General features: G+C 50.9%; 1 protein-coding gene across 1 annotated transcript; it reads left to right on the plus strand.

The window, feature by feature from the left end:
• Positions 1-1,613: 1,613 nt before the first annotated feature.
• LOC139250602 (netrin-G1-like) lies at positions 1,614-19,603 on the plus strand. Its single transcript, XM_070873002.1, is given in 6 exon segments — positions 1,614-2,251; positions 5,374-5,550; positions 6,841-6,860; positions 10,277-10,444; positions 18,932-19,066; positions 19,374-19,603. Coding segments are annotated over 6 exon segments (1,362 nt in total). The 5' UTR covers positions 1,614-1,619.
• Positions 19,604-26,606: the final 7,003 nt, after the last annotated feature.

Below are 26,606 nucleotides of genomic sequence, written 5' to 3' on the forward strand. Positions count from 1 at the left end.
TCAAATATAGCAAAAACAGAATTTAACCCATTCCTTTACCATAAGCCATAGATTCATAGATTCTTTCTTCCACAGCCTTCATAGCTAGGGGATTTGAGTATTGGAGCAAGGAGGTCTTACTGCAATTGTGCAGGGCCTTAGTGAGGCCTCACCTGGAATATTGTGTTCAGTTTTGGTCTCCTAATCTGAGGAAGGACGTTCTGGCTATTGAGGGAGTGCAGCAAAGGTTCACCAGACTAATTCCAAGGATAGCTGGACTGTCATATGAGGAGAGACTGGATTAACTGGGCCTGTATTCACTGGAGTTTAGAAGAATGAGAGGGGATCTCATAGAAACGTATAAAATTATGACGGGACTGGACAGGTTAGATGCGGGAAGAATGTTCCCGATGTTGGGGAAGTCCAGAACCAGGGGACATAGTCTTAGGATAAAGGGTAGGCCATTTAGGACTGAGATGAGGAGAAACTTCTTCACTCAGAGAGTTGTTAACCTGTGGAATTCCCTGCCGCAGAGAGTTGTTGAGGCAGCTCATAGGAAATATTCAAGAGGGAGTTAGATTTGGTCCTTACGGCTAAGTGGATCAAGGGGTATGGAGAGAAAGCAGGAAAGGGGTACTGAGGGAATGATCCGCCATGATCTTATTGAATGGTGGTGCAGGCTCGAAGGGCCGAATGGCCTACTCCTGCACCTATTTTCTATGTTTCTATTCAAAATCATGAAGGGATTTTGATTGAGTAAATAAGGAGACACTGTTTCCAGTGGCAGGAGGGTCGGTAACCAGAGAACACAGATTGAAGGTGATTGGTGAAAGTAGCAGAGGGGAGATGAGGAGAACCCACTTTCTCCCTTCTGACACTCTGAATAGCTGCCCTTTACCCCTACTCTCTGCTTTATGTCCTGAAGCCAGCGAGCTATCCATTCTGCTACTGGCTCCCTGACTCTGCATTCTCTGACCTTATTCATTAGTCTATTATGTGGTCCCTTATCGAAGTTCTTTTGGAAATCTGGATAAATTACATCGACTGCATTACCCTTGTCTGCTCTCTCTGTTACCTCTTCAGAGAATGCAAGACTTTCCCTTTTGAACTCCATGCTGACTATTCATTATTATACTTTTGCTCTCTAAATGTTATTCTATATTCTCCTTTAGTAAGAATTCCATTATTTCTCCTACCACCGATATTAAGTTGACGGGTTTACAGTTCTCTGGACATGTTCTATCTCCCTTCTTAAATATAAGTATTATGTTAGCTATCTTCCAGTCCTCGGGTACGACACCTTTTTCTAACTAATTATTAAATATGTGCCTCTGCTATTTCTTCCCCAGATTAATTTAAAAAGCACAAAGTGTTCCGTCCAGACCTGGGGTTTTATTTAACCCGTGCTGTACTTGCCCTGGCTGTGTTTGATGGGACAGTGTAGAGGGAGCTTTACTCTGTATCTAACCTGTGCTGTACCTGTCCTGGGAGTGTTTGATGGGACAGTGTACAGAGAGCTTTACTCTGTATCTAACCCATGCTGTACCTGCCCTGGGAGTGTTTGATGGGACAGTGTAGAGGGAGCTTCACTCTGTATCTAACACGTGTTGTTGCGTCTCTGTTTCCAGGAGAACCCGTACATGTGCAACAACGAGTGTGATGCTCACACGCCCGAGCTCGCACACCCGCCCGAGCTGATGCTGGATGACGAGGGGCGGATTCCCAACACCTTTTGGCAAAGCGTCTCCTGGAGGAGTTTCCCCGAGCCCCTCCTGATCAACATCACTCTGTCCTGGGGCAAGACCATCGAGCTGACCGAGGATATAGTCATCACCTTCGAGTCGAGCCGGCCGGAGCAGATGGTCCTGGAGAAGTCTCTGGACCACGGCCGGACGTGGCAACCCTACTAGTTCTACGCGGCCGACTGCCTCACCTCCTTCGGGATGGAGCCGAGAAGTGCCTGGGATCTGAGCCCGGCCTCGGTGCTGGATATCATCTGCACGGAGGAATATTCCAGGGGCTACGTGTGGAAGGTGGACAAGGTGGTCCGCTTCGAGGTCCAGGAGCGTTTTGCCCTGTTCGGGGGGCCCCGTCTCCGGGACATGGCCTCGCTGTACGGCCAGCTGGACACCACCAAGGACCTGAGGGACTTCTTTACCCTGACCGACCTGCGGATCAGGTTGCTCCGGCCGGCCACTGGGGCCACCAGTGTTGACCAGCACAACCTCTCCACATACTTCTACGCCATCTCCAACCTGGACATTCGCGGCCGGTGAGAGCTCCTTGCCCCTTCTGGCCAGAGTCGCTGACCCCACACTTCACATCCAGGGGGCGCCGTGTCTGGCCAACATCTGGGGCACTCACATGGCCAACATCTGGGGCACTCACAGGACCAACATCTGGGGGCACTCACAGGGCCAACATCTGGGGCACTCACGGGGACAACATCTGGGGGTAACTCACAGGGACAACATTTGGGATTAACTCACAGGGACAATATCTGGGGTTAACTCACAGGGACAAGATCTGGGGAGCACTCACAGGGACAATATCTGGGGCACTCACAGGGTCACTATCTTGGGTAACTCACGCAGCCAACATCTGGGAGGGCACTCACAGGGTCAATATCTGGGGGAGCTCAGGGTCAACATCTGGGGGCACTCAGTGTCAACATTTGGGGGCACTCTATCAGGGTCAACATCTGGGGCACTCTATCAAGGCAACATCTGGAGGCACTATCAGCGCCAACATCTGGGGGATACTCTCAGTCTATGAACTTGGTGATTCTCCATCAGGGCAAATATCTGATGTTCCCTATCAGAGCTAACATCTGGGATACTTTATCAGGGATAACATCTAGCATGGCACGCTATCAGTTATCATCTGGAGGGCACTTATCGGAGTTAACATCTGACACACAATCTCAATGAACATCTGAAGGGCAGTCTATCAGGGCCAACATCTAATTACGAGGAGAGATTACACAAACAAGGGTGTGTACCTAGAATTTAGAAGGTGAATTGATTGAAGTTTTCAAGATATGAAGGGGAACTGAAAGGGTAGATAGAGAGAAACTATTTCCCTGGTTGGGGATGCTAGGAGTAGGGAGAAAAGTCTAAAAATTAGAGCCAGACCTTTCAGGAGTCAAATTACGAAACACTTCGACACACAAAGGGTGGTAGAAGTTTGGAACTCTCTTCCACAAACAGCAGTTGATGCTAGACCAATTGTTAATTTTAAATGTGAGATTAATAGATTTTATTTGCCAATGGTATTCAGGGATATGAGGCAAAGGAGGGTGAATGGAGTTAGGTCACAGATCAGCCATGATCCCATTGAATGGCGGAGCAGGCTCGAGGGGCTGAGTGGCCTCCTCCTATTCCGATGTGAACGCTGGGTAACTGGGGAGGTTTGACAGCGATAGATGGGGATCCCTCCCCCGGCCCACTGGGCACTGTCAGCTTCTCCTGTGTCGGGTGTTTGAGCTTCCCAGAATGGCCCTGCGACAGTGGGCACAGACCAGCACTGTGCCAGCTCTCCCTGCCCCTGGTGATGGGCCCGTTAGCGAGTTTTCACAGTCCCATTGGCTGGCTGGCGATGAGTCAGCGAGTTTCTGCTCAGTGTTCAGACAATCGAACAGCACGAAGCGAGCAGAATCTGTCCCTTTACTCTCAACACTGCCGAGCTCCAGTCTGATCAGGATTCAGAGAGTGAGAGGATCACACAACACAGGGGGAGGCGATTCAGACCATCGGGCCTGTGCCGGTCTTTGAAAGAGATATCCAATTAGTCCCACTCCCAGCTCTTTCCCCATAGCCCTGCAAATCTTTCCCTTGAAGTATTTATCCAATTCCCTTCTGAAAGTTACGATTGAATCTGCTCCCACCGCCCTTTCAGGCAGGGCATTTCAGATCACAACAACTCGCTGTGTAAATAAACTCTCCTCATCTCCCCTCTGGGTCTTTTACCAATTACCTTCAACCTGTGACCTTTGGTCCCTGACCCTCCTGCCACTGGAAACAGTTGCTCCTTATTTACTCGATCCAAGCCCTTCCTGATTTACATAAGAACATAAGAACATAAGAATTAGGAACAGGAGTAGGCCATCTAGCCCCTCGAGCCTGCTCCGCCATTCAACAAGATCATGGCTGATGTGGCCGTGGACTCAGCTCCACTTTGAGGAATGATTGCGACTGAAGGCTTCCTTCTTGTTGGATCTATATTCAGTCTGGGTCAGTGAGTTCCCATTCTCCCATCACACAATCTCTGGGGCTCGGAGGCATTCCCTCATTATTCCACACTCAGCTTCTGGGAGGCTCGCTCCAGCTTTTAGCCAAGGACAATCTTCAGACACTAATTGGAGAACAGGAGCAGTAAAATGTTTATGCTGCCATTAATGTGACTCCAAGGAACTGTCTGGGTATCTGCTTAGTTCAGCAAACAGTGCCCAGAACTGACAATTTGCTGAATGTGCAACGTACAATCTGCGGATTGTGAAGCTTCACCCTCGCAGTGAGTTAAACAGCGGCTCGATGCTGTTAGCACAGAATCACCGAGACCAGCGTTCTCACGCTTCACGGCACAGAGACCGTCACAGCACTTTGGGCCTTTCCAAATCGCATTTACTGAACCACAACAACAAATTCTCATCCTTGTCTAAAAATCCCTCCATGGCCTCTCCCCCTCCCTATCTCTGTAACCACCTCCCACCCCACAGCCCTCCGAGATCTCTGCTCTCCTCCAACACCAGGAACAGCCCTCCGAGATCTCTGCTCTCCTCCACCACAGGCCTCTTGCCCATCCCCCACTCCCTTCGCCCCACCATTGGCGGCCGTGCCTTCAGCTGCCTGGGCCCGAAGCTCTGGAATTCCCTCCCTAAGCATCTCCCTCTCTACCTCTCGCTCCCTTAAGACGCTCCTAAAACTGACCTCTAAGAGTAAGCTTTTGGTCACCTGTCTAAATATAACCTTATGTGGCTGGGTGTCAGTTTATCTGATTTACGCTCCTGTGAAGCACCTTTGGACATTTTACTAGTTAAAGGCGCTATATAAATGCAAGTTGTTGTTGTTGCAGGTGTTATTGTTGTTGTTGTAAAGAAATAACTTGTGAGAGGCGCTCTATAAATGCAAGCTCTTCCTTTGAGGGGCCTGGAAGGCCGGAGCTGATCAGAAACTAACATGTTCTTGTTGCTGCCCAGAATCTGATCGTCAATCAGCGGAAACACACCCAGAAACTGACCCGCCGCCTGAGTTGAAAGGCAATAAGTGGGAGAAAAATGTTGCTGTTTGCAGAGCGAAGCTGGGAAAGGGAGAGCGGACTCGCGGAGCGGCCAGTCCCCAGTCTAACCCGGCTGCTCAGCTTATTTGAAACCAGCTTGCTGTTGTTTTTTGCCAGGTGTAAGTGCAACCTTCACGCCAACAACTGTATCTGGGAGAAGAGGAAGCTGAGTTGCGAGTGTGAGCACAACACCACGGGGCCGGACTGCGGGAGATGCAAGAAAGGCTTTCAAGGCCGAGCGTGGAGAGCGGGCTCGTACCTCCCAATCCCCAAAGGGACGGCCAATGTCTGTGAGTAACCAGAGCTGCTCCAGCCCGGCCCAGTGCCGGCACCAGATTCCCTTCACATTTCATTCTCAGCCCAACTCCCGGCAACGCACCGACTCCAAAATACAACCCACCCATCTTTGTCATTGTGTTCATGTGGGAACAGAGACTCACAGCGGGAGATTGGACAGAGCCATGGACAGAGATAGGGTCCGTGCCCACAGCTCCACACTGAGAGGGGCGGGGGGCGGAGTGGGGGGGGGGGAATAGGGGGAGGGGGGTGGAGAGAGAGAGGGGGGGAGTGGAAGGGAGAGAGAGGGGGAGTGTGGGGGCAGAGGGAGAGGGGGGTGAGGAAGTGAGGGAGTGTGAGGGAGATTGGACAGAGCCAGGGACAGAAATAGGGTCCGAGCCCACAGCTCCACACTGAGGGGGCGGGTGGGGGAGAGGGAGAGGGGAGAGAGAGAGAGAGGGAAGAGAGAGAAGGGCAGAGGGAGGGAGCGAAAAAGGGGGGAGAGAAAGAGAGACAGAGGGTGAGAGAGGTGTGTGTAGAGAGAGAAAGAGAGACGGAGGGAGAGAGAGGTATGTAGAGAGAGAAAGAGAGAAGTAAAGAATGAAAGAGAACAAACGGAAAGTGAGAAAGTGGGAAACAGAGAAATAGAGAATGTGAGAAAGAGGGAGAGAGAGAAGCAGAGTAAGTAACTGAGAATGAGAGATGGAAAATAAAGGAGAAGAAAAGAGAGAGAAAAGGAAAGTGAGAAAGAGAATGGAAGAGATCTAGAAAAGGAAATAAAAATGAAAGTCCCACTCCCCGCTCTTTCCCCATGGACCTGCAAATGTTGCCTTTTCAAGTATTTATCCAACTCCCTTTTGAAAGTTACGATTGAATCTGCTCCCATCGCCCTTTCAGGCAGCGCATTCCAGATCACAACAACTCGCTGCGTAAAAATAATCCTCATCTCCCTCTGGGTCTTTGGCCAATCACCTTCAATCTGTGTCCTTGGGTTCCCCACCCTCCTGCCCCTGCAAACAGTTTCTCCTTATTCACTCCATCAAAACCCTTCCTCATTTTGAAGCCCTCTATCAATGTAATGTCGGGGTCAGTGAGCGAGGGGGATCGCTGGCATTATGTAGAGGGTGAGGTTGTCATAGCCGCAGGGGTTGAATTTGCTGAAACCTTACTCCGGACACCCACACATACAGAGCCAGCAGTGAGGTGCAGACTGATGTGAGAATGGAATGTTCACAGCTGGATGAACATCTGGGGAACAGCTGGGGAGGGTGAGAGGAGAATTAGCCTCTGTGTAATCAATATCTGAAGCAGATCAGGAAGTGAAGGTTGTGAGGGAGATCTGTGGCCTGCTGTGTGTGGAATGTCCCGAGATCAATATCCAGATAGTGAGCTGACTGGGCAATGGGGGAGGGGTGCGTGTGACCACTGATGGCCTTACGTATTAACTCTGCGTACTTACACACTAATCGCACGTAGTGGGAACGTCCTCACGTACTACTCTCACACACCTTACGGGAGCACTTTAGCAACTCTACCTGGTCTCACACAGGGCTGGTGTGAGCGCTCAGAGGATGCAGCACGCCAATCCCCCATCAGTTCCTTGTTCGTGAGTTTGAGTGATGTCGATCTGATGAACACTCCATGTGATGGGTTGTGTTAATGTGTTTATCGATAAAGATTGTTAATCAGATGTCTCTCTAACTCTGTTTCCGTTTCCCTCTCCAGGCCTCCCTGACCCCGTGGCGAGTGGCCGTAAGTAGGACCTTTGCTCTCTGACCTGTGACTTGCTGACCCAGAGCTCATTCCTGTATCGGGAATGATGCGCTTCCCTCAAACCTCCCTTGTCGCTCAGTGAGCGAGGAACAGGTGTAGGTGTGAGCAGGGATTGAGTGTGAGCAGGGGCTGAGTGTGAACAGATGAAAGTGTGAGGCAGATTAGGTATGAACAGGGCTGGGATCAGAAGTCTGCTTGCTTGTGTATCTATGCAGTAAAGTATAATCTCCTCGAGCAGTGCAGCAGATATAAAGCAGGGAAGATGTAATATATACGACGCACATCTTAGCTGAGACGAAAATGCTTCTTAACTGTGTCTCAGTGAGAACGTTCAGTGGGAAGTGGAGGGAAGATTTGTAGAAATCCATATGGTTGCTGAGGCCGAGATCAATGGGGACCTGTTGTAATCCTGTTATCCCAGATGCAGGAATGGGAACTGGGTGAGTGTCTTGGCCTCAATCTGTTCCCCTTTGTTCCTGGATCTTACATCAACTTGTTCCCGTTTATTTAACCCTTCGCATGCTGTCTATGTCATTCCAAACCATCCACCATATCGCAACCCTGAACCAACACCCAGACTGACCGGGAGCAGAGTGACCATAACTCCCCACACTGACCAGGAGTGACCATAACTCCCCACACTGACCAGGAGTGACCATAACTCTCCACACTGACCGGGAGTGACCATAACTCTCCACACTGATCGGGAGTGACCAATACTCCCCACACTGACCGGGAGTAACCATAACTCCCCACACTGACCATGAGTGACCATAACTCTCCACACTGACCGGGAGTGACCAAAACTCCCCACACTGACCGGGAGTAACCATAACCCACCACACTGACCGAGACTGGGTGTCTATGAAACGTTACACTTTGACCCCAAACCTGCTCCTTTCCTGCCCAGGTACATCCAGAACCGATACTCAAAACCTTCATCACCGACACAAACTGAACTAAAGACAAACTAGTTCTAATATCTGGCGAAGAATCTCCATTTTCTGCTGAATTATTGAATGAGTTGTTGCTGTATTCAGTCACACTGAATAATAACAGGGAGACTCCGTCACATCCGGCATTACACAGTTTGCCTTTCAAACCCTCAACCCACTCGAATTTACCGAAATCCCACAATAACAGCCTGTCACGGCCTCACCCCATTTAATCATCGCTCCGCGGACCAGATTCCCGCTAATTATTCATCGATCCGCTTCGAGCGACAGCCCGGGCAGTGAGTAGACCCGGGGAAGTGATTGATTGATCCGACATTGGCTCCCGCTCCTGCAACGCCTCCAATTTATAATTCTCATCCTCGCGTTCAAATCCCTCCGTGGCCCCACCCCTCCCTATCAGTAAAGCCTCACACCCTACACCCCTCCCAATCTCTCTCACCCCCTCCCACCCTGCACCCCTCCCTATCTCAGTAAATCCCTCTCACCCGACAGCCCTCCTTATCTCTATAACCTCCCTCCAGCCCTACACCCCTCCCTATCTCTGTAACCCCCTCCAATCCTACAACCCTCCCTATCTCTGTAACCCCCTCTCATCCTCCAACCCTCCCTATCTCTATAACCCCCTCCCACCCTACAACCCTCCCTATCTCTATAACCTTCCTCCCACCCTACACCCCTCCCTATCTCTATAACCCCCTCCCACCCTACAACCCTCCCTATATCTGTAACCTCCTCCATCCCTAACGCCTTCCCAAGCCTCCAGCTGCCTGGGCCCGAAGCTCTGGAATTCCCTCCCTAAACCTCTCCACACCACCTCTCTCTGCTCCTTTAAGAATCTCCTTAAAACCTACCACTTTGACTGAGCTTTTGGTCACCTATCCTAATATCTCCTCCCGAGTCTCGGTGTGAGTTTCTGTCTGATTGGCGGTGTAGCGGAGATGGAAATGTCTGTTTGCTTGTCTCTCGGATAATCCTGCCATCCCGGACAGTCTCCACTCGATGTCTGTGCGCACAGTACAGATGTTCTGTTCAGAACACGCATTGTTCTCCAGCTGGGATTAATAATTGCTGATTTCTCCTGACACATGCAGCTGACCCAAAGCTCGGTCGCACACGGCCAAGAATCTCATCACGAGAGGTCACGACCCCAGAGCAAGGTAGGAGCTCTCAAACACCGCGACTGGCTCAGAGCACAGGAGACAGCAAGGATTTGCATTTATATATTGTTCCTTCAGGACTGCCCCTCCGGCAGGACAGCAATCCCTCAGTATTGCCCCTCAAACAGTGCAGTGTTCCCTCAGTACTGTCCCTCTGGCAGTGCAGCAGTCTTTCAGTACTACCACTCCGGCAGTGCAGCAATCCCTCAGTAATGCCCCTCACACAGTGCAGCACTCCCTCAGTACTCCCCCTCACACAGTGCAGCACTCCCTCAGTACTACCCCTCCGTCAGTGCAGCAATCCCTCAGTACTGCCCATCCGACAGTGCAGTGCTCTCTCAGTACTACCCCTCCGACAGTGCAGCACTCCCTCAGTACTGCCCCTCCGACAGCACGGTGCTACCTAAGAACTGCCCCTCCGACACTGCAGCATTCCCTCAGAACTGCCCCTCCGACAGTGCACCACTCCCTCAGTACTGAACTGGGAGCGTCAGTCTGGATTATGGGCTCAAATCTCTGGAATGGGACTTGAACCGATGACCTTCTGACTCCGAGGCGAACGTGCTGCCCACTGAGCCACAGTTGAAAGGCCCCTAACTTGGCAGTGCTGTGTAAAACCCGGCACAGAATCTATAAACCTGGGATTGAGACCATCCATTGCCATCTGCCTGATTCAATGCAAACCGTAACTAGCCAGGAGGCTGATGTTTTCCCCTCACGGCTAAAAGCCTCAGTGTTCCCTCCCTCCCTCCCATTCCAGCCATTTCCTCCCCACCTCTCATTCCTGCAGCATGTGACCCTCTCACAGTCTGCAAACTGTCTGTGTCCCGTCTACACTCTCTGTCTTTTCCCTGCAAGCCTGCGAATGCTTCGGCCATTCGAACCGGTGCAGTTACCTCGAGCTGCTCACCACCGCCATTTGCGTGAGCTGTAAGCACAACACTAGAGGCCGACACTGCCAGTTATGTCGGCTGGGCTACCACCGAAACCCTTCAGCACAGCTGGACCACCACAACATTTGCCGAGGTCAGTTCCTGTTACAATCTCTGCTCTCTCCTTCTTTCACCCTTCTGCTTTCAGCCCAAAACAAGATAAAGAAACAAAGAAAATACCTTCAATAGGGCTGAGCAAAGCGCGTCGGAAATCAGCCCCTCTTTCCCCAGTGACCAGCCTCAATCCAACCTTTCCCCAGTGACTAGACCCCGACCCAACCTTCCCCCAGTGACTAGACCCCGACCCAACCTTTCCCCAGTGACTAGACCCCGACCCAACCTTTCCCCAGTGACTAGACCTTGACCCAACCTTTCCCCAGTGACTAGGCCCCGACTCAACCTTTCCCCAGTGACTAGACCCCGACCCAACCTTTCCCCAGTGACTGGGCCCCGACCCAACCTTTCCCCAGTGACTAGACCCCGACCCAACCTTTCCCCAGTGACTGGGCCCCGACCCAACCTTTCCCCAGTGACTAGACACCGACCCAACCTTTCCCCAGTGACTAGGCCCCGACTCAACCTTTCCCTAGTGACTAGGCCCCGACCCAACCTTTCCCCAGTGACTAGACCCCGACCCAACCTTTCCCCAGTGACTAGGCCCCGACCCAACCTTTCCCCAGTGACGAGGCCCCGACCCAACCTTTCCCCAGTGACTAGACCCAGACCCAACCTTTCCCCAGTGACAAGGCCCTGACCCAACCTTTCCCCAGTGACTAGGCCCCGACCCAACCTTTCCCCAGTGACTAGGCCCCGACCCAACCTTTCCCCAGTGACTAGGCCCCGACCCAACCTTTCCCCAGTGACTAGACTGCGACCCAACCTTTCCCCAGTGACTAGACCCCGACCCAACCTTTCCCCAATGACTAGGCCCCGACCCAACCTTTCCTCATTGACTGGGCCCCAACCCAACATTTCCCCAGTGATTAGGCCCTGACCCAACCTTTTCCCAGTGACTGGGCCCCGACCCAACCTTTCCCCAGTGACTAGGCCCCGACCCAACCTTTCCCCAGTGACTAGACCCCGACCCAACCTTTCCCCAGCGACTAGGCCCCAACCCAACCTTTCCCCAGTGACTAGCACCCAACCCAACCTTTCTCCAGTGACTAGGCCCCGACCCATCCTTTCCCCAGTGACTAGGCCCCGACCCAACCTTTCCCCAGTGACTAGTTCCCAACCCAAACTTTCCCCAGCGACTAGGCCCCGACCCAACCTTTCCCCAGCGACTAGGCCCCGATCCAACCTTTCCCCAGTGACTAGCCCCCACCCAACCTTTCCCCAGTGACTAGGCCCCGGCCCAATTTTCCCCAGTGACTAGACCCTGACCCAACCTTTCCCCAGTGACTAGCCCCCACCCAACCTTTCCCCAGTGACTAGGCCCCAGCCCAATTTTCCCCAGTGACTAGACCCTGACCCAACCTTTCCCCAGTGACTAGCCCCCACCCAACCTTTCCCCAGTGACTAGGCCCCGACCCAATTTTCCCCAGTGACTAGACCCTGACCCAACCTTTCCCCAGTGACTAGCCCACACCCAACCTTTCCCCAGTGACTAGGCCCCGACCTAATTTTCCCCAGTGACTGGGCCCTGACCCAACCTTTCCCCAGTGACTGGGCCCCGACCCAACCTTTCCCCAGTGACTGGGCCCTGACCCATCTTTCCCCAGTGACTAGACCCTGACCCATCTTTCCCCAGTGACTGGGTCCCGACCCAACCTTTCCGCAGTGACTGGGCCCCGACCCATCTTTCCCCAGTGACTAGACCCTGACCCATCTTTCCCCAGTGACTAGACCCCGACCCATCTTTCCCCAGTGACTAGACCCTGACCCAACCTTTCCCCAGTGACTAGACCCTGACCCATCTTTCCCCAGTGACTGGTACCCGACCCAACCTTTCCCAAGCGATGAGGCCTGGCCCAGGCTTTCCCCAGCGATGAGGCCTGGCCCAGGCTTTCCCTAGCGATGAGGTCTGGCCCAGGCTTTCCCGAGCGATGAGGCCTGGGTCCACCCTTTCCCTGGCGATGAGGCCTGGCCCAGGCTGTGTTGAGGTAAATTGAAAGCTCTGTGTTTTGACGATATAATCGTTGCCTCCCTGTCTACATTGTTTTTCAGGAATTTGTATGTTGTTTGTAATATGTCCTTACTGTACAGTATAAATGCACACGAGGCCCATACTTGAGGGAAGGTCACTCTGTGACCAGTTACCTTTATTGCCAAGACCTCAAGAGGAAGACGGTGGGTGGAGCTTCCCCTTTTCTACCGGAAAGTCCAGGTTAGGAGTGTCTCCCACAAGTTCGCCCCCTGTGGTCAGTGTTCTCAAGGTGTACAACTTAGGTCAGCTTATACATGGGTCACAATGACAGTTGAATACATGACATCACCTCCCCCCAAAGTCGTATTGGGATCACAGGTTAAGTCTCTCTGGTGGTTGATGCTCCCTTGTAGAGCGCCTGAGTTGAGGCTCCGGTTGTTGGGTGCTGGCCTGAGTGTCTGCTGGTTGCGGTGCCTCAGGCCTGTCCGGACTGCCCACAATGACTGGGCTCTCCTCCACTAGGTTCCGGTGTTCGGTCACGTGTGGTGGAGTAAACTCTACGTCGTGTTCTTCCTCTGCTTCTTCTATGGGGTTGCTGAACCTCCTTTTAGTTTGATCCACGTGTTTGCGGCAGATTTGTCCATTGGTAAGTTTAACTGCCAAAACCCTATTCCCCTCTTTGGCAATCACAGTGCCTGCAAGCCATTTGGGCCTTGCAGCGTAATTAAGGACAAAAACAGAGTCATTGACTAGGCCCCGACCCAACCTTTCCCCAGTGACTAGACCCCGACCCAACCTTTCCCCAGTGACTAGGCCCCGACCCAACCTTTCCCCAGTGACGAGGCCCCGACCCAACCTTTCCCCAGTGACTAGACCCAGACCCAACCTTTCCCCAGTGACAAGGCCCTGACCCAACCTTTCCCCAGTGACTAGGCCCCGACCCAACCTTTCCCCAGTGACTAGGCCCCGACCCAACCTTTCCCCAGTGACTAGGCCCCGACCCAACCTTTCCCCAGTGACTAGACTGCGACCCAACCTTTCCCCAGTGACTAGACCCCGACCCAACCTTTCCCCAATGACTAGGCCCCGACCCAACCTTTCCTCATTGACTGGGCCCCAACCCAACATTTCCCCAGTGATTAGGCCCTGACCCAACCTTTTCCCAGTGACTGGGCCCCGACCCAACCTTTCCCCAGTGACTAGGCCCCGACCCAACCTTTCCCCAGTGACTAGACCCCGACCCAACCTTTCCCCAGCGACTAGGCCCCAACCCAACCTTTCCCCAGTGACTAGCACCCAACCCAACCTTTCTCCAGTGACTAGGCCCCGACCCATCCTTTCCCCAGTGACTAGGCCCCGACCCAACCTTTCCCCAGTGACTAGTTCCCAACCCAAACTTTCCCCAGCGACTAGGCCCCGACCCAACCTTTCCCCAGCGACTAGGCCCCGATCCAACCTTTCCCCAGTGACTAGCCCCCACCCAACCTTTCCCCAGTGACTAGGCCCCGGCCCAATTTTCCCCAGTGACTAGACCCTGACCCAACCTTTCCCCAGTGACTAGCCCCCACCCAACCTTTCCCCAGTGACTAGGCCCCAGCCCAATTTTCCCCAGTGACTAGACCCTGACCCAACCTTTCCCCAGTGACTAGCCCCCACCCAACCTTTCCCCAGTGACTAGGCCCCGACCCAATTTTCCCCAGTGACTAGACCCTGACCCAACCTTTCCCCAGTGACTAGCCCACACCCAACCTTTCCCCAGTGACTAGGCCCCGACCTAATTTTCCCCAGTGACTGGGCCCTGACCCAACCTTTCCCCAGTGACTGGGCCCCGACCCAACCTTTCCCCAGTGACTGGGCCCTGACCCATCTTTCCCCAGTGACTAGACCCTGACCCATCTTTCCCCAGTGACTGGGTCCCGACCCAACCTTTCCGCAGTGACTGGGCCCCGACCCATCTTTCCCCAGTGACTAGACCCTGACCCATCTTTCCCCAGTGACTAGACCCCGACCCATCTTTCCCCAGTGACTAGACCCTGACCCAACCTTTCCCCAGTGACTAGACCCTGACCCATCTTTCCCCAGTGACTGGTACCCGACCCAACCTTTCCCAAGCGATGAGGCCTGGCCCAGGCTTTCCCCAGCGATGAGGCCTGGCCCAGGCTTTCCCTAGCGATGAGGTCTGGCCCAGGCTTTCCCGAGCGATGAGGCCTGGGTCCACCCTTTCCCTGGCGATGAGGCCTGGCCCAGGCTGTGTTGAGGTAAATTGAAAGCTCTGTGTTTTGACGATATAATCGTTGCCTCCCTGTCTACATTGTTTTTCAGGAATTTGTATGTTGTTTGTAATATGTCCTTACTGTACAGTATAAATGCACACGAGGCCCATACTTGAGGGAAGGTCACTCTGTGACCAGTTACCTTTATTGCCAAGACCTCAAGAGGAAGACGGTGGGTGGAGCTTCCCCTTTTCTACCGGAAAGTCCAGGTTAGGAGTGTCTCCCACAAGTTCGCCCCCTGTGGTCAGTGTTCTCAAGGTGTACAACTTAGGTCAGCTTATACATGGGTCACAATGACAGTTGAATACATGACATCACCTCCCCCCAAAGTCGTATTGGGATCACAGGTTAAGTCTCTCTGGTGGTTGATGCTCCCTTGTAGAGCGACTGAGTTGGGGCTCCGGTTGTTGGGTGCTGGCCTGAGTGTCTGCTGGTTGCGGTGCCTCAGGCCTGTCCGGACTGCCCACAATGACTGGGCTCTCCTCCACTAGGTTCCGGTGTTCGGTCACGTGTGGTGGAGTAAACTCTACGTCGTGTTCTTCCTCTGCTTCTTCTATGGGGTTGCTGAACCTCCTTTTAGTTTGATCCACGTGTTTGCGGCAGATTTGTCCATTGGTAAGTTTAACTACCAAAACCCTATTCCCCTCTTTGGCAATCACAGTGCCTGCAAGCCATTTGGGCCCTGCAGCGTAATTAAGGACAAAAACAGGGTCATTGACATCAATACATCGTGCCCTCGCATTCCTGTCATGGTAGTCACAGTGTGACTGACGACTGCTCTCAACAATTTCTTTCATAGTAGGGTGTATAAGGATAACCTGGCTTTGAGCTTCCTTTTCAATAGCAGCTCTGCGGGTGGAACCCCTATGAGCGAGTGTGGTCGGGATCTATTGGCCAACAGGAGACATGATAAGCAGCTTTGTCGGGAACCCCCTTGGATTCTGAGCATCCCCTGTTTGATTATCTGCACTGCTTGTTCCGCCTGGCCGTTTGAGGCCGGCTTGAACGGTGCCGTTCTGACATGGTTGATTCCATTGCCTGCCATGAAGTCCTGGAACTCAATGCTTGTGAAGCACGGGCCATTGTCACTGACCAAGACGTTCGGTAGACCATGGGCAGCAAATATTGCCCGTAGACTTTCTACCGTGGCAGAGGATATGCTTGAATTTAAAATGGCACACTGTAGTAATGGTTGTAGTTAGCGTCTACCACAACCAAAAGCATTTTTCCCATGAAAGGACCTGCGTAGTCCACATGGATGCGTGACCATGGCTTGGCGGGCCAGGGCCAGGGCTATGGGGGGCTTCCCTGGCTGCGTTGCCCAGCTGAGCACACGTGTTGCATCTGCGAACACAAAGTTCCAGGTCTGCATCTCTCTATGTCCACCAAACGTATGACCTGGCAATTGCCTTCTTCATGACAATGCCCGGGTGCTCATTGTTAAGTTCTCTGATAAACACCTCTCTGCCCTTCTGGGGCATGACTACTCGGTTTCCCCACAGTAGGCAATCGGCCTGAATCGAGAGTTCATCCTTGCGCCTATGAAAAGTTTTAAACTCCTCAGGGCATGCCCCATATGTGGCTGCCCAGTCCCCATTCAGGACACATTTCTTAACTAAAGACAGTAGCGGGTCTTTATTTGTCCAGACTTTATTGTGACGGGCTGTCACAGGTGAGCCTTCGCTTTCGAAAGCTTCAACAGCCATGACCATCTCAGCATCATGGTGGCTAGTGGGAGCCTGCTGAGTGCATCGGCGCAGTTTTCAGTGCCCAGTCTGTGCCGAATTGTGTAGTCATAGGCGGTTAACGTGAGTGCCCACCTCTGTATGCGGGCCGATGCATTCGCATTTATGGCCTTGTTGTCGGCCAAAAGGGATGATAGGGGCTTGTGATCTGTCTCCAGCTCAAATTTCCTGCCAAACAGGTACTGATGCATTTTTTTTACTGCATATACACATGCTAGCGCTTCCTTTTCTACCATCCCGTAACCCCTTTCTGCCTGGGACAGACTTATGGAGGCATAAGCTATCGGCTGTAACTGACCATTGGCATTCACATGCTGCAACACATACCCGACCCCATAGGACGACGCATCACCCGTTAAAATTAATTTCTTACACGGGTCATATAACGTTAACAGTTTGTTAGAGCACAACAAATTGTGTGCTCTATCAAAAGCCCTTTCCTGGCTGTCCCCCCAGACCCAATCACGACCTTTGTGTAGGAGCACATGTAGCGGCTCTAACAGCGTGCTCAATTTGGGAAAAAAGTAACCAAAATAGTTCAGGAGCCCCAGGAACGAAAGCAGCTCTCTGGATCGATTCCGTGTTGGACGCAGTAGGTCTGATCCCGTCTGCTGCTACCTTCCTCCCCAGGAATTCTACGTCTGGAGTGAAGAAGACGCACTTCGCCTTTTTCAGTCGCAGCCCGACCCGGTCCAGTCTGCGTAGCACCTCCTCCAGGTTGTGGAGGTGTTCTTCAATATCGCGACCCGTGATGACGATGTCATCTTGAAAGACCACTGTCCTTGGAATTGACTTGAGGAGGCTTTCCATATTTCGCTGAAAGATCGCGGCGGCCGAATGAATCCCGAACGGACATCTGTTATACTCAAACAACCCATTGTGTGTCGTGATTGTGGTCAGCTTCTTTGACTCACTCGCCAGCTCCTGGGTCATGTAAGCTGAGGTCAGGTCCAATTTTGAAAAAAGTTTGCCACCGGATAGCGTCGCAAAAAGGTCCTCCACTCTCGGTAGCGGGTACTGGTCTTGGAGTGCTACCCGATTGATGGTGGCCTTGTAATCGCCACATATCCTGACCGGCCCATCCGCCTTGAGCACCGGCACGATTGGGCTCGCCCAGTCACTGAATTCGACTGGCGAGATGATGCCTTCCCTCAGCAGGCGGTCCAATTTGCATTCTATCTTTTCCCGCATCACGTACAGCACCGCTCTGGCCTTGTGGTATACTGGCCTGGCATCCGGGTTTATGTGAATCACTACCTTGGTCCCCATGAAAGTACCGATGCCGGGTTGAAATAATGAGTCAAATTTGTGCAGGACCTGTGAGAATGATACTCGCTCCACAGAAGAAATTGCATTGACATCGCCCACTTCCAGTTCATGACAGCAAGCCAACTCCTCCTCAGTAGTGCAGGACCGTCCCCCGGGAAAATCCAGAGTGGCAACCTGTTCTCCGAATCTTTGTGGATCATGGCTATGTTGTTTATACTCTCGATAAACGACCATCCTGCATCGTAGCAGCATCGCTTCCCTCTGCTCAATGTTACCCCTCCCCCCCAGTGTCCACCAACAATCCTCTCTCTCCATTTCCTCATCTCCTCCCATTCTCCACACACACAATTACACAGAATGTGCAGCACTGAAACAGGCCATTCAGCTCAACTGCTCCATGCCGGTGTTTATGTTCCACCCGAGCCTCCTCCCACCCCTCTTCATCTCACCCAATCAGCAAATCCTTCTATTCCTTTCGCCCTCATGTGTTTATCTCGCTTCCCCTTAAATGCATCGATACTATTCGCCTCAACCACTCCCTGTGGGAGCGAGTTCCATTCTCTGGATAAAGAAGTTTCTCCTCCATTCCCTATCGGATTTATTAGTGACTATCTTATATTTATGACCCTAGTTTTTGACTCCCCACAAGTGGAATCATCTTCTCTACGTCCACCCTATCAAACCTCTTCACAATTTTAAAGACCTCGATCAGGTCACCCCTCAGTCTTCTCTTTCCCAGCAAAGAGCCCCAGCCTGGTCAGCCTTTCCTGATAGGTACAACTGCTCAGTTCTGGTATCATCCTTGTAAATCTACTTTGCACCTTCTCCAGTGCCTCTATGTCCTTTTTATAATACGGAGACCAGAACTGTGCCCAGTGCTCCAAGTGCGGTCTAACCAAGGTTCGATACAAGTTTAACATCACTTCTGTGCTTGTGCATTCTATCCTCTATTGATGAACCTGGTTTGTTTTTTCTGGCCTTGTTAACCTGCGTTAATTCTGTGCAGTCACCCCAGGGAGTGGAACATGGGCCGTGTGCAGTCAGTGTGTGGAGGATTGAAGCTGTTTGTAAAGTGTTGGAGACTTGTTTCACCCCCACAATCTGAGCCTCCCTTGTCCCGCCTCGCACTCATTCCTGTCGCTGAGGTTGTGTCGCTGTGTTTATTGCGAACAGCCGTGTGCAGTGTGTGTGTTGTCTTGTTTCTGCAGACTGTGAGTGTCACCCTGATGGCTCGCTCCACCATCGCTGTAATGACACGGGATATTGTGACTGTAAGGAGGGGGCGACAGGGCCCAAGTGTGACAGGTGCCTGCCCGGATATTACTGGCACAGGGGCTGTCGAGGTAAGTAACCGTTCCAGCACCAGCCCCTCCCCTCACTCCACCCCGGCTTCTGGGTGTCAGGGTCAGCAGAGTATCCGATAGCAGAGATACCGTGGGGGGAAACACAGAGGCTTTTAGTGAGTGAATCCCCCTGGACTCTCCCATCACATAATTTTGTCTGATAACTTGCGAAGCACCTTGGGACGTTTTATTACGATTAAGACGCTATATAAATGCAAGTTGTTGTAAAAGTGGGAGACAATTGGAACAATCTGTAACGTGGGAGAGTTTCTATGACCTGACCTTTCTTTTCTCTGACCTCTTGCAGCGGGCGTGTGCGATAACTTTCTGACGCGGTGTGAGAACGGAGGAGTGTGTGAGGACAATGGGAGGTGTGTGTGCCCCGCTCCCTACACCGGGCTCCTGTGTGAGAAAGGCCAGTGTGGGGAGGAAGTGGGAGGGTGTGTCTCCCAATCCCCGCAGGACCCCACCTTACACCGGGTGCTGCTGTCGCTGACTGCGCTGCTAACCACCGCTAACGGCCGCCCGCCGCTCTGACCGGCTTCCAGCGCCATGGCCGCTCATGGGAAGGTGCGAAGAGCGCAGGAGAATCCAGCGTTTACTGCGTCGCCGGTAAAACACGCTCCCCTCCCCCACTCCCACACCTGGGAAAGGCAAAGTGGAACCGAGGCCGGAGCCCACCCAGCCCGACTGGATGTGAGAGGCCGGAAGGAATGGGCAGTCAGTGGGGACTGGACTCTCGGACTCCCCGCGGGGCCCAGGCAGCTGCTAATATTCATTCTGTAATCGCCAGCCGCTCGGCCCATGTCCAGCTTTGGGACAAAGAAAGAAAGAAAGGACTTGCATTTCTACATCGCCTTTCACCCCCTCAGGATGGCCCAAAGCGCCTCACAGATAATGAAGGACTTTCTCAACAAACAGCAATGTGATAATGACCAGACAATCTGTTTTAGTGATGTTGGTCAAGCGACAAATATTGACCAGGACAAAGGGGTAACACCCCCGCTCTTCTTCGAAATAGTGAAATGGGATCTTTTACACCCACCTGAGAGAGCAGACGGAGCCTCGGTTTAATGTCTCATCCGAAAGATAACACCTCTGATAGTGCAGCACTCACTCACTCACACTTGTTACTGTTATGTCTGTAATACACTTATGAATGACTCCACGGGGCAATGTGTTGTACTCAAACTATAGTGACTTTGGTCCTTTATTCGTAATTCCAGAGTCAGGCACAAGCTTGGTGGGCAGCCTTTTACACTGGGCCCTGCAGATCTATGCAGGTGACCCTCACGTCTCCCACCGCATTGCCCTCTGGTGGACAGCCTCTGCCACAGGGACAGGAAACCCCAGTCTCCACCAGTTGCACCCTCTAGTGGTGCCAGCATAGTATATATACAGTGTAAACCTTATTGACAGTACATCAGGTAACAAGTCTCCATCTTATGTAACTATACAGTGACTACACAGAGAGTATATCTATAGTCTGCACATATAACAGTTACACTCCATCACTCTCAGTCCATCCACTCCCTCCCTTCCTCACTCCCTCTCTCACTCCATTTGACAGTGCAGCACTCCCTCAGTACTACCCCACCAACAGTGCAGCGCTCCCTCAGTACTGTGCCTCCGACAGTGCAGCACTCCCTCAGTACTGTGCCTCCGACAGTGCAGCACTCCCTCAGTACTGCGCCTCCGACAGTGCAGCACTCCCTCAGTACTGCCCCTCCGACAGTTCAGCACTCCCTCATCACTGTGCCTCTGACAGTGCAGTGCTCCCTCAGTACTGCCCCTCCGACAGTGCAGCGCTCCCTCAGTTATGTGCCTCTTGACAGTGCAGATGAACTCTGACCTGAGGCCTTGACTGACCACGGCTGAGAAATGATCCATTTTGCTCTGAGTTTATTTTACACAGAGGATTCGAAGCTTTTAGAATAAAATAGACGAGAGATTGTGTCCTGAAAATATTTCAGTCGATGGTTCTCTAGACAGGGACATTAATCATCATTTACTTCCTGTTCCAGAGAATCTTTTCCTGACCTGTCTCGAAAACTCTTGTAGAATATTTCCTGGTTTCAAGGAATTATCGTCAAAGCCCATTTATCTGACGTTTCAGATATTAAATGTTGAAAAGTCACTCGCCGGGGTCAGAATGGCTCCACTGGGCCCTTTCATCTCAGTTTAACGCTCCGCACTTGCTCAACAGGTTGTGTGAAGATTTATCGGCAGATTTACAACTTGCTTGTTGCTGATGACAGACAATGATTTGCTCTTTAGATTCGAGCCATTGCACACGGACTGGAACTGGAGCCCAGTGTTTGGGGAAATTATTTCCCTTTAGTTTATGGCTTTGAAGAGCTGTCTCTGTTGTGTGGCTTTGCATCAAATGGTTTTGGGGCTGAAATTGACCCTTTTTTTAAGAGCCATTACCAATGGTCGGTAAGCAGCTACCGCTCAGTCGGGGCAGAGGTGACGCCATTTTAGAAATTGCCCTGGTGCATTTTTATGGCGGTGTGCGCGATCACCCCGCCCGTGTTCCTTCCGCATCGGGCGCACGCCGACCCCTTACCCCCAGCGTTAACCCCCTTTCCACGTGCTGGGTGGGGCGTCCGCCATTAAAGGCCATTTTATTTTAATTGTCGGTCGCTGGCCCGGTCGAAACCCTCCCTGGTGGCTCAGTGGGCACCACTAAAGTTGATGCAGAGCTGGCAGCGGCCCTCCCCTTTAACTGAAGGGGAGGGACGTTGTGACACGTCAGAGCGACGCCCCTGAATCCGCCCACCTTCCGCCCCGCTCCCCACCGACTTCCGCCCCGCCGCAGCCCGGCTTCACCGTCCCGCCAGAGAAACATTTAACAAAGGTCCAAAATCGATCCAGACACAACGATTGGGGCGGTAAATCAGCAAAGGAAACGGTGAGTGTGTCCCGTTTTGGTCGGAGGGGAATTTCAGCCCCTTTGTGTCCTAACTCGCACCAAGTCCCGTTCACCCATCACCTGACCGAGGTTCGCTGACCTACATTGGCTCCCGGTGTGGCCACACCTCGATTTTAAAATTCTCACCCTTGTGTTCATCTCCCTCCATGGCTTTGCCCCTCCCTATCTCTGTAACTTCCTCCAGCCCTACACCCCTCCCTATCTCTGTAACCTCCTCCAGCCCTACCACCCTCCGAGATCCCTGCACTTTTGTACATCCCCGATTTTAATCACACCAAAATTGACGGCCGTACGTTCAGCCGCCTGGGCCCCAAACTCTGGAATTCCCTCCCTAAACCTCTCCGCCTCTCCCTCCTCGAAGATGCTCCATAAACCTCACCTGTCCGAATATCTCCTTACGTGGCTCGGTGTCAAATGATTTACGCTCCTGTGAAGCACCAGGTTTCCTGCCCTGCCACAGTATCAAAACAACTCTCATAAAAGTCACAAGTGACATACTGTCCCTCTAACAGTGCAGTACTCCCTCAATGCTGCCCCCTCCGACAGTGCATAGATGAGATGACATCACTCCCTCAGTACTGCCCCTCTGACAGTGCATAGATGAGATGACATCACTCCCTCAGTACTGCCCCTCTGACAGTGCATAGATGAGATGACATCACTCCCTTAGTACTGCCCCTCTGACAGTGCATAGATGAGATGACATCACTCCCTCAGTAATGCACTGGGATTATTTGCCTGGATTATGGGCTGAAATCTCTAGGGGGTAACTTGAACCCATGACCTTCTGACTCAGAGGTGAAGTGCTGCCACTGAACCACAGCTCACACCTAAAGGTCAACTTTCCTTTTAAAAAAACTCTGAAATTTCTCCGAACCTGTTTCTTATCGACTGTCAGACAGAAACCTGAGCAGACAATGATACCAACAGACTTCCTCAATGAAATATTTACTGCCTCTTTTGACAGGATGTCGAATGAGAGTTAAAAGAAGTTGAAATATACAGGTTGGAAAGATCAATAATTTAAAGATGTGTTTCTTATTTCTGACTGAAGTCAGCTGAAATATAAATCTCAGGCCCAGACACACGGGACAGGGAGAGCCTGTGGAAAGTATTTGGGTTTCTGTGTGTTCACTTTCCAGTGACCTTTTTATTAGTGTCAATGTTTATTTGTAAACTTCTCCCTTCTTCCTCCTTCATTGTTATAACCATTCCATCTTCCCTTTCCCTCCCTCTCACTGCCCAACATTGACTGGATGGGAGGGTGGGCTTGTAACTCCCTCCCAGGCCTCTGCCACAGCTGCTGCAACATCTGGGGAAGGGCCTTAGACTCAAACAACAACATCCTTTAAAGAAAGACCTTGCCTTGATATAAATGGTGCTCAGGAGATAGAAAGTCCTTGAATATAGAAATATTTCTCTAACCTCCATTATTTTTTGAAATGGGCTTTAAACTAATGAAGGGTGGGTGGGAGGTTTCAGGAAAGAGTAAATTTAAAAACAGCAAGAGAAATATCAAGGCACTGGAGCAGAGTAGAGTTTTGGGTAAAAATAAGCAGAGTGGGTCAGGAAGAGACGGAGAAAGTAACAAAGGTAATAAGGCATCAGTGACTAAGGTGACATCAGGAAAGAATATAAATAAGTCACAGCTAAAAGCACTATATCTGAATGCGTGAAGTATTGACAACAAAATAGATGAATTAATGGCACAGATTAATAGGAAGGAGGATCAAGAAATTGATGTAGAAAGGGAAAATAGAATATGAGTGTAAACTAGCGAGAGAAATACAAACAGACTGTAAAAGCTTCTACAGGTATGTAAAAAGGTATAGGTATATTAAAAAGGTATAGGTATATAAAAAGGAAAAGATTAGCAAAAGTAAATGTGGGTCCCTTACAGGCTGAGACAGGAGAAATTATAACAGGGAACAAGGAAATAGCAGAGAAATTAAACAAATATTTTGTGTCTGTCTGTCTTCACCGAAGAAGATGCAAACAACTTAGTGGAAATAGTGGAGAACCAAGTGTCTGGCGAGAATGAGGAACTGAAAGAAATTAATATTAGTAAACAAATAGTACTGGAGAATTTAATGGCACTGAAAGCCTATAAATCCCCTGGACCTGATGGTCTACATCCTAGGGTTTTGAAAGAGGTGGCTATAGAAATAGTGGATGCATTGGTTGTCATCTTCCAAAATTCTATAGATTTTAAAATAGTTCCCGCAGATTGGAAGGTAACAAATGTAACCCTGCTATTTAAGAAAGGAGGGAGAGAGAAAACGGGGAACTACAGTCCAGTTAGACTAGCGTCAGTTGCAGGGAGAATTCTCAAATCTATTATTAAGGGCCCATAGAAAATAATAATAAAATTGGGCAGTGTCAACATGGATTTATGAAAGATAAATCTGTCTGTCTGTACAATACAAGGGACATAGGCTGAGAATATTAATTCTCAAATAATTAAATCTTGTTCACTCTTAATTTGCAGGAAATGATAGATATTTATTAACGTAATTCCTTATGAAAATGACAGATCCAATCCCCCTCCAATATCTAATCCTTTCTGATATCACCATTATAAAAACCTGATCCTCTTTCCACAAATATGAAATCTCAGTAATAGGTTCAGTCTCGAAGGCCCCAATCTTTGCTCCTTCTGTCTCCTGTCTGAGCTCAGATGCTGCAATGTGGTTTCTGTTTCATTTCTCCTGGTATTTGTCAAAGAAAGATTTCTCCCCTCACTAAACTAATGATGTGCCTGAGATCAGACAGCTCCAGCATTCAAACCAAGCGACCTTTCCCCCATATCCACCTCACATCACAGCGGCTCCCACACTTTCTCACTTTACTCCTTGGGTTTTGCAGCTTGTGACCTCCTTCCACCAATCTCCCGTCATTAGAAAATGGTCACATTGATTTCTGTAACTCCAGGGAGCAGAGCTCAGGATTCCGCCCCTCTCTAAATGTGAAAAGAAATCAGATTCTAATCATGGGTTCAGTATCCAGGGTCAGTGTGAGCAAAGTATAAATCAGGACATTGCTGGCACAGGATAATAAGCAGCAATAATCCCAAACCCAACCCCAACCAGACCTCAAACCCCAATAATAACATATAATCCCTGCAAGATCCACACCCATTAGTTCAAGGGTCAATCTGGTGGACACCACTCGGTCCAAGGGTCAGTCTGAGGTCGCCACTCAGTCCAAGGGTCAGTCTGATGGACACCACTTGGCCCAGGGGTCAAGGGTCAGTCTGATGAACCCCAGGGTCAATCAAGTTGATTGGACAGGGAATTGATGAAAGGAAAGTTGTTGTTGTATCACAGTTTAATAACGGGAGTGAAATAAAATTGAAATCCAGAGACTAGAAGCAGGATGAGAATCTCAATAGCCCATCAGTTTGCAAACACTGAAATCTCTGATCCTTTGTGTGTAGGAAGCTCTTTATAGAATAATCCCAGGGTTTAGAGGAATGAGACTGACATTGTCCCAGTCCGGCCACATTTCATTCTTCAATCTAAACACTGACCTCGTTTTCTCATTCGATGCATCAGCGAAAAAACAATTGCAACCCACAGCTCAGTGTCAGGCGTGGCTCAGTGGGCAGCACTCTCACCTCTGGGTCAGAAGGTTGTGGGTTCAAATCTCACTCCAGAGACTCAAGCACAGAATCCAGGCTGACACTTCCAGTGCAGTACTGAGGGAGCACTGCACTGTTGGAGGTGCAGTACTGAGGGAGTGCTGCACTGTTGGAGGTGCAGTACTAAGGGAGCACTGCACTGTCGGAGGCGCAGTACTGAGGGAGTGCTGCATTATCGGGGCGCAGTACTGAGGGAGTGCTGCACTGTTGGAGGTGCAGTACTGAAGGAGCACTGCAGTGTCGGAGGCGCAGTACTGAGGGAGTTTTGCACGGTTTATATCGCTCATTATACAGCACAGTGTGTGGAATATGCTGTGGTTGGAAATAATTGTAAGGTATTTGGGATAATGTAAATGAAAGATTTGTCATGGAATTCTGAGAAACAGAGAGGATGATCTGATGGTTAATGATTGTAATAAATCGAGGCCAACACACTCTATAACTGAACGTTACCGCTGGAAATTCTCGATCTGCACCAGGCCATTACTGCAAGAGATGGGACTAGACCACTCAGTGAGAGCATTGAGCGAGACTTAACCTTGTCTTATTCCAGTAATTTTGTGTAATTTTGCTGCCTGTTAAATGTACAGATGTTCTGGGTATTGAGATTGTGTTAACAAAATCTGTCAGGGTTATGGGTTAGGTTATTGATACTGTTAGTGCTCCCAGTAATACCAGGAGATCTGAGCATCAATATAATCACAGGAAGAGTAACAGAGAGCCCGCTCTCAACACACTGCCTCAATCCACGGAGCCAGGAGGCACTCGCTGATTCCTGGAGAGTTTGAGCTCAATTCAGGCCATCGTTAGTTGACACTGTTCGTTAGAGATTCACAAGAGGCCAGAATTGGAGGAGCACAGAGAGCTCAGAGGGTTGGAAGGTGGGAGGAGGTTACAGAGATAGGGAGGGGCAGTGCCATGGAGGGATGTGAAAACAAGGATGAGAAGTTAACATCGAGGTATTG

This window comes from Pristiophorus japonicus, unplaced genomic scaffold (genome assembly GCF_044704955.1).
Source record: "Pristiophorus japonicus isolate sPriJap1 unplaced genomic scaffold, sPriJap1.hap1 HAP1_SCAFFOLD_400, whole genome shotgun sequence".
Taxonomy (NCBI): domain Eukaryota; kingdom Metazoa; phylum Chordata; class Chondrichthyes; family Pristiophoridae; genus Pristiophorus; species Pristiophorus japonicus.